The sequence below is a fragment of the Nothoprocta perdicaria genome, unplaced genomic scaffold, assembly GCF_003342845.1.
Source record: "Nothoprocta perdicaria isolate Ctin4 unplaced genomic scaffold, notPer1 scaffold_122, whole genome shotgun sequence".
NCBI classification, from domain to species: Eukaryota; Metazoa; Chordata; class Aves; order Tinamiformes; family Tinamidae; genus Nothoprocta; species Nothoprocta perdicaria.
In genome coordinates, this window is record NW_020454339.1 from 1,385,972 (window position 1) to 1,399,897 (window position 13,926).

The window sequence follows — 13,926 nt, forward strand, 5'->3', positions numbered from 1 at the left end:
TTAAAACAATACCACCATCCTTTTTTTTCTATGAAAGGGGTGGTGATTGTACTGTGTTTATTAGTTTTTGTTCTCTTGTTAGCTCTTTTTGATAGACGATTGTAAATGACCTGGAAACATCAGAGTCTTTGTACTGCTTTCTTTAGAAACAAATTAATTTGCATGGCAGGCTATCATGGGCACCAATGGCAAAAATAAGAAATGTACAAGCCTCCCCTTCCATCAACATGTTCTGTTCCAACTTAAAACTTTTTTTTTTCTATGGCATCTTATAAACGATTGGGAATTTATTGATCATTGTTAAAAAGAACATCTGAAAGTTTGTGAGTATCATACAATATATTTTCACATAAGTTACTATCCTGAGGAAGTGCTAAATTCAGTAATGAACCTTGTGAAGATTATGTGATTAATACCCCACACAACACTGAAAATATATTGCTGTTCATTCAAGCAAGAACTTTAATCCTCAAAAGGGATTACTTTATAGTTTTAATCTTTAAAGAGCAACATAAAAAAAAGGAGAAAAGTTTATGTAAACAATACACATTGGACTAGTATATCAAAAACAGCTCCTAAGCCACTTATAGTATACTTGTCCTTGTAATACACAGAAATACATTAAGATAACTTTGAAAAATATTTTCCTGAGTAACTGAAAGGACCCTTTATTATTATGTGCATTTTCTATTTTGAAGCAACTTTTAAATTACATAGTAAAGGGCATAATGCATCATTACATACATGGTAAAGAACCTTGACACCTTTTTGAAACTTACTGTATACTCACAGTTCACAGAGGTTGGTGCTGGGTTTCTACGTTACTGAAAGGGTTCAAGTGTTTATCTTCATATGTGACCCAAGGCATTCAATCCAGCAGGCTTCTTCAGAACCCACCCGACAGTCTGGGCTCTCTGTATGATTCTGGGCACCTCACAGAATGAATCTAAAGGCTCAGAATATTTCATAGACCGAGCAGATATGTATGTTTATTAAAACTTATTAGTTATTCATGTATAAATGAATAAGTCATTTCAATGTCTAAAATATATTTATGGAACAAAGCAGGCCAAAGATCTTAGCATTGTTTTGAAGGTCTGCTGAAGATGGGTTCTACTTTTCTTGACCAGAAAATAAGCCTGGGATGCTGAGATTAAGCAGACTGCTGCTAGGGTTTGAGGCTTTAACACACGCCAATAATCTACTTCACCTCTTCCCTACATGTAGTTACTCTCAATTCATTAACTGATTTCTTTTTATAATGTATAGTGATTCATTAAGTCAAGATAAATTAAAAACTTTGTTCTCTTATTTACTGAATCACTTTTTTTTTTGAGCCTTGTTTAAGTAATGGCTCTTTGGTTTCTGACTTAGATAAACAAATTTAAGCTTTAGCAAATCTTATCTTTCAATAGTTATACAGATTCTACTAAACAGATTTATAGAGAAGAATCCCTTAGAATCCTATAGCTATGGGAGAAGGTCTCCCTCTGTATATGTTCCTGGTGGGATAGTTTATTGGCAGAACACTTCACAACCATTGAATAATCCCACATTCAGTCCCTTCCTTTGCCTTGGAGTGGGAAGTAAGCTCCTTCAGACCTGAGTACACCAAACAGAAGAGTATTTGGTAGGGCAGGGTGCCCAATACTGCTCTTTAAAGTTTCCTTTTTGAGTATCATACTTGAATGCTTGGTACAGTAAGGTGAAAGTAAGCTAAATGTGATTCATTTCAAAGGATTTCATCTCTTGCTCTACAAAGTATTTATGCAAAGCTGGTGCTCAGGTCACAAACAATATATTTAGTTATATAATTAGCCTTTAGTTTGGACAGCCTTTTGCTTGTTTTAAAACAATCCTTTGGTGGAGGCTAGATTTTTCTATGTTATTTTTACTTAAATATCAATTTATCAGATATCAGATTTGATTATCCTGTATCTACAGCAGAGATCATTCCCCTTGATTTTTATGTTTTTTAATTTTTATTATTTTTTATTATTTTTTATTATTTTTATGATTATTTTTATTTTTATTTGAGGCAGAATATTATGAGTTGAGTGAACTGGAATTTTCCAGTGAAACTTTGGCTAGATCTTCAACATTCTATAATTAGCTTAATCCCAAACACAGTCATAGCCTCCCTGCTCGTGCATCAGCCTTACATCTCTATTTGATACATTTGTCCATGTAAAGTTCATTTGTGTGGGTGATGCTTAGGCACCACATCCGAGCCAGTAGATAGCAATGACTGCTGAGAGGCCAGGAGGATGAACAGCTCAAGCAGCTTTTTAAACTGCTTCTCAGCTGTTTCCTGGCTCTGTGAGCCCTTCCAATCCACTTCATGGCAAAATTAAACATTAGCTCTGTCACTGAAGGTAGGCTGAGACAGCATGCTTCACTTTGGAAACACTCAGTTGTAGCTAAGAGGGATCTCACTGTCTCTCAGCTGCTGGCTGGCAAGAGTAATTGAGACACCGTTTCTAATTGCTTGAGTGCCCCTGCATGACTTTATACTGGTATAAATTATCTCTTCCCAGGTCCAGTAGAAGTTGTCTCAGGGATGGAGCACCATGGTGGTTGGGTGCTGGTCCTTTCTAGGCATCAGCTGGCACCAGTGGTGGCTGCCCCTCAGCCATGGTGCCCAGGGGTGTGCTGTTCCTCCACACATTTTCTGCACAAAGTGGTGATGGGGAAGCCAAGGAAGCTCATGCAAATAGCAGCCTTCAAGAGAGGCTACAAACAGTGGTGCACAGTGTCTGATCCCTTTGAGCAGAAGCAGATGTCAGACAGCAGAGCTTCCCCATCAAAGATGCTCCATCATCTTTTTCAGCCTTAGATAAAAATGCTCCAAAAAGGATAATTATTCTAGCAAGTATCTTCTCTTCCTCTGTAAGTATCTACAGTATCTGCAGGTGTCCTCTCTGCTCTTGGTAAAGGCGTCCCCTTTTGTAGGATTCCCTATTTTATATGTGAAGAGTCTACAGACTCCTAAGTGTGAGATATCCCTCTGTAACAAAGTATCATCTGAGCTGTCTGGTATGGAAGTTGCATACAAGAGGGTTCCTAAATATTCATATGACTAGTGAGAGCATCAGCAGAACCCTGAAATCCTGAAGCTTTTATGGAAAATAAGCTGGAAAATAGCTATGAGAGATGGAGCTGCATGAGCCTGGCAGAATAAGGTCTTTTTTCATAAATAAGTCTGAAGTTAAACTCATGCAAAATGACAGCAGGCATTCCCATCACAGACTGAACTGCCATGAGCATTGTGACCATGCTTCTTTGAAAAATATGAGAGGGAAAAATTACTTAGAGGTGATGGATATGTAGGGTTAGGACAGCAGTTACATTCATTTATGTCTTCAGTATTAGATTTGGCTGATTTTTTCTGGGCAGAAAATATATGTTTGTTTTATTTTATTCTCTCCTTTTAAACATTATGATACACAGGCCACAACGTCAAAATACACCCTTCTCAAAATGTTTATATTCCAGGAAATCTTTTTTTTTTTTTTTTTTTTTTTTTTTAATAGATCTGTAATATCTTAAGTATATTTCCTTTCTGTTGCTGCTTCATTTGCAAAATCCTGTTGATAGTATTCCTCTGAGATCAGGCCTTGGGAACACTGCCTATATCTTTTTGTGAGTATTTTATGACATACTCCCTTACTAGCACTTATATAGGTTTCCTTACAGTTCAGGAATGTGCGTCCTTGCTTAGTTAGAAAGTTAATTCTCTGCTATACCTTGGAGAGAAGTCTGATTGTCAGATTAGATGAAGTGCAAAGAACTCTTCACTTTACTCAAAATATGCTTGCAGTAAAAGAAATAAGGCCGATGACTTCTGGATTGGTGCTAATATTTCTGAAGCAGAAGTGCTTGGCAGAAAGTAAGATTGGCCCTTTTGTCCTCGAAGAAAGAAATGTTCTGTTGTCAATTTTCTCACTTCAAATAGCCAGAAAAGTTTTGGTTGTGCTGAGTGTATTCATCTTTTTCTGGCAATTATCACTGGCAGTTGCTAATTTGTTGCTAATATATTAGCAAAGAGGAAGAAGATCAGCTTTGACCATATCTTTAAATTAGAAATTAAAAGAAAAATATTAATTTGAAAGATGTGCCAGGTAAGCTTTTTTCACTGTCCTACTTCAATGAAAGTCTAAATTCTTATGGTATCGATACTTTGCTTTTAAATTCTAGCTAATCATAATTCACAGCTAACAATCTCAGCTGCAGAAATGAAACATTAAGAATGAATTCATCCATCTTTTTTTCTTTCCAGTTTTATCTTTTTTGTTTTCTTTTTGTTTTGACCTATAACAGGAAAATATTTCTGAAGTCTCAAGATTTCTTAGTAAGAGAATCTAATTTTTGTCTGTCTCTTTTTGGACCTTCTTAAATTCAGTTTTCCATTTTTCAAATGCTGAAAACTCTAATTTTAGTTTTAAGTTTTCCTTTAAATTTTTTGAGTCCTTATCTGAAACATACTCTTGAGTTTTCATTTAAGACCAAAGGGAATATAAATGAGAACAGGTGCTGAATATATTGAAAAAAGGACACTTTTGAGGTGTTTTTTATAAAGGAGGCACTTAAGCTCACTCAGGATCCTGAACTTGTTCTTGATATTGTATGTTGAAATAGATTAAATTGAAACACTAAGTTATACATGTCTCTAGAATATATTCTTGGGGAAGCAACCTAGCAATACCATTTTTTCGGTGTACAGAAACTCAAAGTACCRTTTAAATGCAATCTGACCCAACAAAATAGACCCATTACATTATGCAGTTTCTCATGAGTTGAAAAGACACATTACAAAAAATAATAATTTGGTTCAGCATACTTGCTTGGTAGCTGATCACTGTATGTGATCAGTATTTCAATTTTTTTCAATGGCCCATGCAAGGAAATAATAGATAGAGAGCATTTTCCCTTCTGGCCTCCCTGCCATATCCCTAGAGGCAGCCAGTCTACCTCCCACAGCAAAGCTCCCTTTCCCGCTGCTCCCTGCCATTTGTATCCTTGGGAACAGGGACCCTGGAGACACAAGTGTTGCCCTGGCAGCTGCTGAGAAGGTGCTGCTGAAGTGGCATTTGAAAAAACTCACTGCCCTATAGTGGAAGGCAATTCAGGGGAATTTGAAAAAATTCCCAGCATAACACAGCTTATATAAATACGTTGATTGAAAACTTTCAAAACCAATTTCATTCTGAGGAAATGACTGTTCTCTTTTACCCTTGTATATATTTTTAATGCTTCTCTTCTAGAGTTTCAGACAGAGAGTTCGATTATTTTCTGAAGAAGCTGGAAAATATTTACTGACTATATGAAACCACTGACTGAAGCAGAATGGCTTGGGGAAGCTTGAAACGATTAGGTACTGGGATAAAAAAGGGATACATTTTTAATAATAYCAGTGAACGTGTAAATAAATAGTGAGGCAACTTAAAGGAAATATTCTTTAAAACATTCCACAAGAGACAGGAAATACATTTTAAGGAGAAGGAATAAGTTTTTGATCTTTCTTAACTAACAGTCTGATTTAAAGGAGGAGTTATTTATCCTGCGATGAATACTTCAAATAGCAGTATTTGAATCCAGGATCTTCCACATTCCAGTATCAGTCTTTACCATGAGGTCCAAAGGGATCTGAAGAATCCTTTTTGTGTCAGCACTAGCTGAATTATGCCTTAAATATGCTATCAAGGAAAAATAGCCAGTAACATTACAATGACAATCAGCTGCTCTCAGGTATTATATATTTTGTGCAATATGTTAATATTTTTACTTTAAGAAGGAAAGAGTTTCCTTTTTTTCTTCCACTACTAGTGTTTCAATAATGTTATTTGTTTAGATAATATCTAGACACTTGTATTTTGAGAACAAAATAGTCGTCATAATAATAATAATAAAAAGAAAAGCATGAGCTAATTCTCTTAACTGACATTTGGCATATTCAAGTGAGCTCTGGTCCTCAAGGTCACAATGATAACTTTTTTATGATTGGAAAAGTAATCTGCTGAAAATTAAGCACATATTTGATTACCCAAAAGAACAAATACATTCAATCAGGTATTCTGAGAAAAAATATGGTAATTGACAAGCACGTCTTCTGTAATGCTTACGTGGTAAGTTCCTGGTTATTCGGCTGTGAAAGACCATTACTGCTAATGAAAATRTACCATGTAGTGCAATGTAGTCCTCATTTCATTGGAATTCATGACATCTTTGAACTAAATAAAAGCATGGATGCCTAATCATTGTTTAGAGAACAAATGATAAATAAAGCTGAAGCTCAAAAATGTCTATGCCTCAAGGCAGAAAAGTAWGATTTAATGTATTATCACTAGTCTTGATGGGCAGCTCAGAAGATCAGTAAGAAACATTTATTAATATTAGCTGCAGGAGCAGACAAAACTTGGACTTTTATTCATGCAAAGCCCTGTATAGTTTTGATGAGTCTTTCATCTACTCTGATTTGACTATTTGCTCTAATCTTCATCTTCATTCAAATTATCTTTTCTACATTTGCCCTTTTACTTTTTTCATTGCTTCAACTTCTCCTCATTTTCCTTTCCCCTCTCTTTCAGTTTAGCTTCAGTTAGTTGTGAGTAACCTTCACCCTTAGAAAAAGGGAATTAAGACATCATTGCCAGCCGTCAGATAATTTATTCAGTCTGCTTTTCTCTTTCCCCTTTTTGTGCTTGAATTGTAGCTTGCAAACCTGTCAGACAACATTGCATGGATGCTCCAAGCCACAGATCTGACGTCTTGGGGGTCTGTTCTGTGCTGACCCTTAGTTACAATCCCCAAAAGCATGATTAGCATTCATAGCAACACATAGTGTCAGCTTGAATTAAATAGGCTGCAGCCCATGTTTGACATATGCTCATTTTAATATACAATGGGGTTAAATTGACCTTAAAGAGCAGTMTGTCATACAGATATCAGAAAGTTGAATATGTTAATGGTGGAAAATGGCTTATTTCAAAACTAATGTTTATGATCTCATAAACAGAGCAGAGAGCAAGTTTTCTTTTCTTTTTTTTTTTTTTTGTTTTGTTTTTGTTTGTTTGTTTTTTACTTTTTTGGGGTTTTTTTTTGTTCCATGCTAGATTTGCAGACATAGATGATGTGTATTTGAAAGAATAATTTTGGTAGTGACTAGATAACAAGTTATGTTTACAAGGYCTTTTGAAATAGAATCTCATATTGTATCTGCCAGGCATTATTCTGAAAATGTATTTTATGTTACAGAACATGGGCAGGTAACCAGGCTAGATACAAACTCAAACTATTACAGTCCATCATCAGTAATTCATTAAAGACCAAAGACCACTGAAATGSATGAGGATTTCAACATGGTTTTTCATTAATGCAGTGCTGTGAATAATGAGATGTTTCTAGGTTATTCACATACCATTCGGAAATTGATGGCATGCCGTCCTTTTATGAAAGCAGTATTGTATACATTATGATATGGGCAGAAAAAGCATGTTATTATTTGAGACATAATGAAAACAACTGGTGGCATATGTCTATGTTGCATTTCTTTATCATGAACATGGAATATAAAAGAAGTTTGCACCTAATYAGGCATTTCAGTGGTCACCAGCTCCAGAATGGCTGAGCACAGCATTCACCTACAGAGTTACGCTGTGTATTATTAGAAAAAAAAAGAGAAAAGAGAAAAAAAAAATAAAGACTGTGTGTGAACAAATATGAGCCATTGTCTGGGAATGTCTGTAAGAAGAGCAGAATACAGACAGATTAAGGCAGGAAATTTGGATTTCTTTACAACTTCCTTGGAGAGGCCTCCCCTGTGTTCTAAATTAATCAGTGATATGTTGAGCATGTTAATTTAATTTAGTATTATATCACTATTGGTAGAGGTAAAATAATGATGCACTAAATTCAAACTGAACTATAATGGAAATCCTATAATCATTATACATTTATTAAAACCAAGTGAGTTCATTATACCACTAAAATAAATCCAAAATAAATTCTTGAAACAATTGTTAAACTGCTATTTTAAAGTGTCATTGGTTGAGTCATTCTCTGTAACTTGAGGCTGCCCTTGATCTTATTCCAGAAACATCCAATCCTTTTCCCTCTCCAGAAGAACMGTGCCAACACAACACTTCAACAGAAAGAAATGAGTGTCCTCCCTTTTCAAAACAGAAGCATATTTTATATATTAAGTGACGAGTTACTCTTTGCTGTTGGAATCGTGGAATCATATTCCTATTTCCTCTCAAAATTCTCAGACCTATATATATATATATATCTCTATGTAAGTCTGAGTCATATATAATATATAGACATACATATTTATTACCCATTGTGTGTAGGAGAAAAGTCGTCTGCAGACATGGAAGAATGAAAGTTTCAAGGACATACTAACCACCGATAACATACACATGGGAGACATTTAAGTTTCAAAAGTTACTACTAACAAAGATCTAAAGAATTATTTTGTGTATGCATATCRTTTTAAAGGAGATCTGTTGTTGTCTCTTTGGAAGGACATTCATATTTCTAAATGAGGAAGTTTTACTGTAGCGTCATTCATGTAAACAGCCCTACCATGTGAAATTTTTTTTCTATCACGTTTCGTTTCATTCCTCAACTATATTAAGAGCTTAAAATATTGATCAATATTATCTTCTCCTTTTTACAGAGAAGGAGACAGGCAAAATTGTGAAATAGAGTGAGGGAGATGAAAGAAAACCCCTTCCTGTTCACAATTTTATTCTAGTCAGGCTTACACTTCTTACATATAAGCTCCTGACATATCTGACATTTAATTGGTCAATTCTTCACTTTGATATGCAGAAGAAATAGTTATTATAAAGAATTTTGTTTAAAGATATACGTTGCAAATGCCAGTTGCTATTTAAAAAGTTCTTTTTGGCTAAATCAAAGCGTTTTCACTGGCATGCTGAAATGCACCTCTAAACAGCAGGTCTCTCTGTCAGATTTCAGCTTTCTAGCTTCAGAAACATCTCTGCTATGTCTGTTTGCAAAAAGTGGCAGTGAAATATATAATGAGGAAAGTCTTTTGTTCAACAACTTTAATTTCATTCAATCTGTACTGTCTAAATTTCCTCTTTTCCGCTCTGGAAAATTGTCCTTGAACAGATACCAGCTCTTGGTATTTGGAAAGGAGATAGAGGAAAATTATGCAATGAAAACTTTCCCAGAAGTAAGTCCATCTAAAATATCTGAGTATCAATCTGCAATATCCATGGTGCCTTCTTTTGCAAAATCAGGAAAGTATTATGGCCACCTTTTCTTCTCATCCAGGCTAAAAGACAGCGCTGACTTCTTAGAAGCATTTMAACTCATTCACATATAGTCATGAAAAGCTCTTAGTGCCTTACCAATTGTCTTCTCAGTGCACACAGCTTCTCTGCCTCCCCAAAGATGATGAGACCTTGCCATGCATGGAAGACTGGGAGCATATAGCAGGATGTCTATGGCTGTACCTAAACCAGTGAATGTGGGCCCTATCTATAGATCCAGATGAATGATGTGKTCCATAGCAGAGTGATCTGATGAAGACCAGCTACAGACAGAGGTGATGCTTCTGGAAGATGCTGTGTTGCTTCTTAGAAATGGGAATTAGAAGGAGAAAGAGGGTTAGAGGAACCTGGAGAGCTGCACTGAGCGCAAACTCTGGTGCAGTATCTGTTGTTGGACTATATTAGCCTGAAAGACTCAAAGTCTGCTGTGGTAAGCATAGAAACTCTTCCATATGTTGAAGTGTTACTACAACTCTCATTTTCTTCTTCAAGGCACATCATAATTGAGGTTAATATTACGACATTTGTTTGTTTTGCTTTGMTTTGCTTTATTTTAAGCGATAGCTAAAACTTTTAATAAGACTAGTCAGTGTACTTCATTATTTGAATCACCTGACCTATTTTACCCAAAAATATTTTGAAATATGATAAAAATTACAATTTATTTGGTTTTCTGCTGCCAACTGATTCCAGTTAAGAATGGCTACTTAAATTCCACTGATAGCAAAAAGTAACTTGAAGACTGCTATTAGCTGTCTCTGCTAGATGGATATCAGTTGCTAATCAGAGTTTAATATATTATATAAAATAATGCTTTTAGATGATCAGACTATCAACCTACTTGATGTAGTTAACTTTTATCTGTCTTATTTTTTTTTTTAATAATATCTCTATCATTTTCCCATTTTATGTATACTGGTTATTTTGGGAGCATTTGTCATTTGCATGTATTGAGCTTTGTCATAGCCACATGGACAAAATGAAACTTCCTTATATAGCAATCGAACATTTATGTAAAGATTTGGGAGCTAATAAAGRTATTTATGATTATAACTGTGCATATGTGTGTATGTGCAAATAAATATACATAATTCAGCCAAGGAAARGTACATTCTCAATACTAACATCATCATCTGTACCATCTTTATGCTCTGAGGGAGGAAGGTGGAGGGTTCCTCCTCAGAATCACCAGTGAAACCTCTCCTAGTTGCCTTGCTATGGTGAGGAGGAATCAATCACCTTGTAACAGTGCTCACGACTGTCCCTTGACTATACATGTGGCTGGAACAACATAGACTAGAACCCTAACTAGTAGAGCCTTACAGTAACTGATATGAATCCTGAGATGAACTGTTTAGAAATTCCTACTTTTTTTTTTCATTTAATTGTAAAATTTCCGCAGTGAGAGCACAAAATAATCATTGTCTTCCTCTGAACTAATGATTTGCAAAATGTTAGCTTAATGTATTTTCTTTAGGTCTTCATCATTTCAAACTGTTGCTTTAATTTGTGTATTGAATCATTTCATAAGATATCACTTATGCTTTATTCTTTCTYGTGCTTATTTTTTCTGACAGTCTATATTTTTCTAACTCTTTTCATAAGTTTTATGTCTTTCATAACAGCTTTTATTCTCTTGATATTTCCACTGATGCTTAGGAGGAAAGTTTTATCTGATGATTACATGATCCTCAGGTTGATTCCTTTTTATTGGTACCAACACTTTAAGTTCAGCACATATTGTTCTTCTCTGTATTCCTTGCCAAAATGTCTTTTAAAWCCTCAGTGGAGATTGTAGATAGGGTTTGAGCCTTACCAAGGATTGCTTTGTTTCTTCTTCGATTAAAGATTATGATAAACTCTTCCTAAATTCAAAGGAGCAGAATTAGGATGGTGCTGAAGGCTTTTGAATATATCATTCTATGGAATACTTCAAGAAACATTCTTTTTTTCCCCAAAATATTTCAGAGAAGGWACCATTCAAAAATCTCTGGTCCTCTGAGTATCCTGTGAAGCTGCAGTGAACTTAGACATCACTTCTTTATTCTCTTACTGAGAGAGAGAGGGAAGGAGAAAAAGGAGAGAGGGARAGGCAGAGAGAGGAAAAGAGAGATGAGAGAGAAAGGAAGGGAGGGAGTGTGTCCCCTGGCTATACAAAAGGAGTACGGAAACTRGGTTATCAGTGTGTATGAACTGCCTTGACAGCTGTTTTACCTCCTGGAAAAGTAAAATTGCACCAGATATCAATTTCAAAGTCCTATATCCAATTTTGTATTGCTTCTCATCCAAGGTGCTTTAGCAGTAGCATTGTAGCATTGGTAGTGTTGTTTGAATCATAAAATAAGTGGRTAAATAAATAAATAAATAAATAAAGAGTTGCAAATATTTCCAGCAGAACTGTAAAATAGTTCTTCTACTGAGGATAGAAGATGTGGGATGAAGAAAAACAGAATATCTAAGCCATTTCTTCACCACAGGAAAAAAGAAAGAAAACATATCTTATAAGTATTTAAACTAGGTCTTCTATYGTCACAGTTTTAAGTTAGATTCATGAATTAAGCAAGTTTATGTCAATTTGTGGATTTGACCATTTGATTTAATATTACATGTCTRTGGAATTAAAGTAGCATTAGTGCTTTTCTCATGTCATTGTGGATGTTAGCAGTTATGGTTTGAAGCTAAGTAATATATGAGAAAACATTCGAAATTAGGATTTTTGTATTTTTAAAATGATCTGACTTCAAGAGAAAAAATCAATACTCTTGGAAAATGTTATTCTTTTTTTTTTTGAGAAAACCAATTTCCTTTGAAATAGCACAAAATGAAATAAATTATAATTCTACAGTAGGTGATTGATATTGTGTTGGGTTGGGGTTGTTTTTATAGTTTTACTGTAGTAGAAAATATGTATATAACTACCAGTAAAGATTCCAACTCAAAATTAGTGAGTTATGAATGGAACCTCATAGATATTCTGAAGCTTTCTAGCAGTTGATAGAATAGTTGACTATGGCTTATTAGTGAATGAATGGTTTAACGTAAGCTTAGTTTATTTTTATTTATTTTTTTATTTATCTACTTTATTTTTGCAATGCTTTATAAATATTCTTTTAGAATTTTTTGATTTAAGAGATCTTTTTACAACACCCTTATTGTTTGTGTTGATTTTCTTGTTGCAGAGCTAGTAAAAGCAGGTGAAATAAGTTCATTCATAGGATTTATTAGTTCTGGATTCTGCAATATTTACAGAGAAGTCAAAGCACTTGTGGAGTTGCCACAAAGGAAAAGGGTAAGTTCAATAGAGCTTTTTTAAAAAAATCAGCATTATCAGCATTTTACTTTTTTTTTTTTTTTTTTTTTTTCTGTTCTGGTCAGGAGTTTCCTGGTAAGTTTACCCAGAGATAAAACCTTTATCCAAAAACAGGAAAAAAAAAAATATTCTTCATGAAATTGTGAGATGACATAGATTGGAATAATAATTAGTGATGCAGAGTATAAAACAATAATATACATGGGTATGGGTTGTGAGTTAAGTTTTTATAATTTAGAATCCCCAAAAGAATGTTTCTACTGTGAAGTGCATAGCTTGCGTACATGAAATGGAGAGCATATTCTGGAAAATAACAGCTGTGGATCTGAGAATCATGGTCAACCAGCTATATATGTTCCTTGGAATGATTACCAGGTGTAATCTGATTTTTTTATGCTCCCACCCAGAAGTGACCTGTTTGCACAGTCTGCATGTGGACAACCCTAACATTTCTTTCTTATGCTCAGAGCAATATGTTGAGCTATTGAGGCTATTTATTTCGTTCAAAAAAATTAAATCATTTGATCAATTAAATACTCGCAATAGAGAAGAGTTTTGAAGTTGTAGATAAGCTGTGAGATGAAGTGTCATTAAGAACAGACTCTATTTGAAAGTTAAAATTGCAAAAATGGAGACATAAAGCTTGTTTTTTTAATGATGAGGGCAATTAAATTTTGGAGAAATTAACTCATAAAGTTGATGAAGTTCTTTCTATTTGTAAACTTTATATCAAGACTGTATGTGTTTTATAAGAGATGTACCAAGTACAAGTTTTGGGCTTGATGTAGGAGGGTCCATAATCCTTACTTAATCAGGATTTGCTGGTTCTTGTCTCCAGTGTTTGAAAACCTAAGCCTGGTATTTACTACGAAGGTGATATTTACAAGAGAAATACGGTCTGTGTGAAAAGCCACAGGCCTGTGTTGGCACCCACAGCACTTCTCATTCAACATTAAGGCTAGGAAAATAAGCAGTGGCAATTCTTCAAAATAGAGGCTCAGTTACATGTCTGGACACAATATGGAGGTGGGAAAGCATGGCAGACAGAACAGCTAACTATTGTTTCCTTCGTGGTGGTGAGGCCACTGGAGAGAAGCACCCAATGAACATACAGACTACCTCACAGAGAGGATTAAGAACTGAGCTGAGGAGGAGGAGGCATAATCTCCAATGAATCACCTCATCTGGGAACGCTCACACACAGAATTAGAAAATCACTGAATGGTTGAGGTTGGAAGGGACCTCTAGAGATTATCTAGTCCAACCCCCCAGCTCGAGCAGGGACACCCAGAGCACAGGGCACAGGGTGGC

The 13,926-nt window shown here is 35.1% G+C and overlaps 1 protein-coding gene across 1 annotated transcript in view; it reads left to right on the plus strand.

The window, feature by feature from the left end:
* Window positions 1-13,926, plus strand: part of CNBD1 (cyclic nucleotide binding domain containing 1) — a 164,204-nt gene that overhangs the window by 147,263 nt on the left and 3,015 nt on the right. The window contains exon 9 of the mRNA XM_026054559.1: window positions 12,485-12,594. Within this exon, the coding sequence (XP_025910344.1) occupies window positions 12,485-12,594 (110 nt within the window). The remainder of the gene's footprint in view (window positions 1-12,484; window positions 12,595-13,926) is intronic.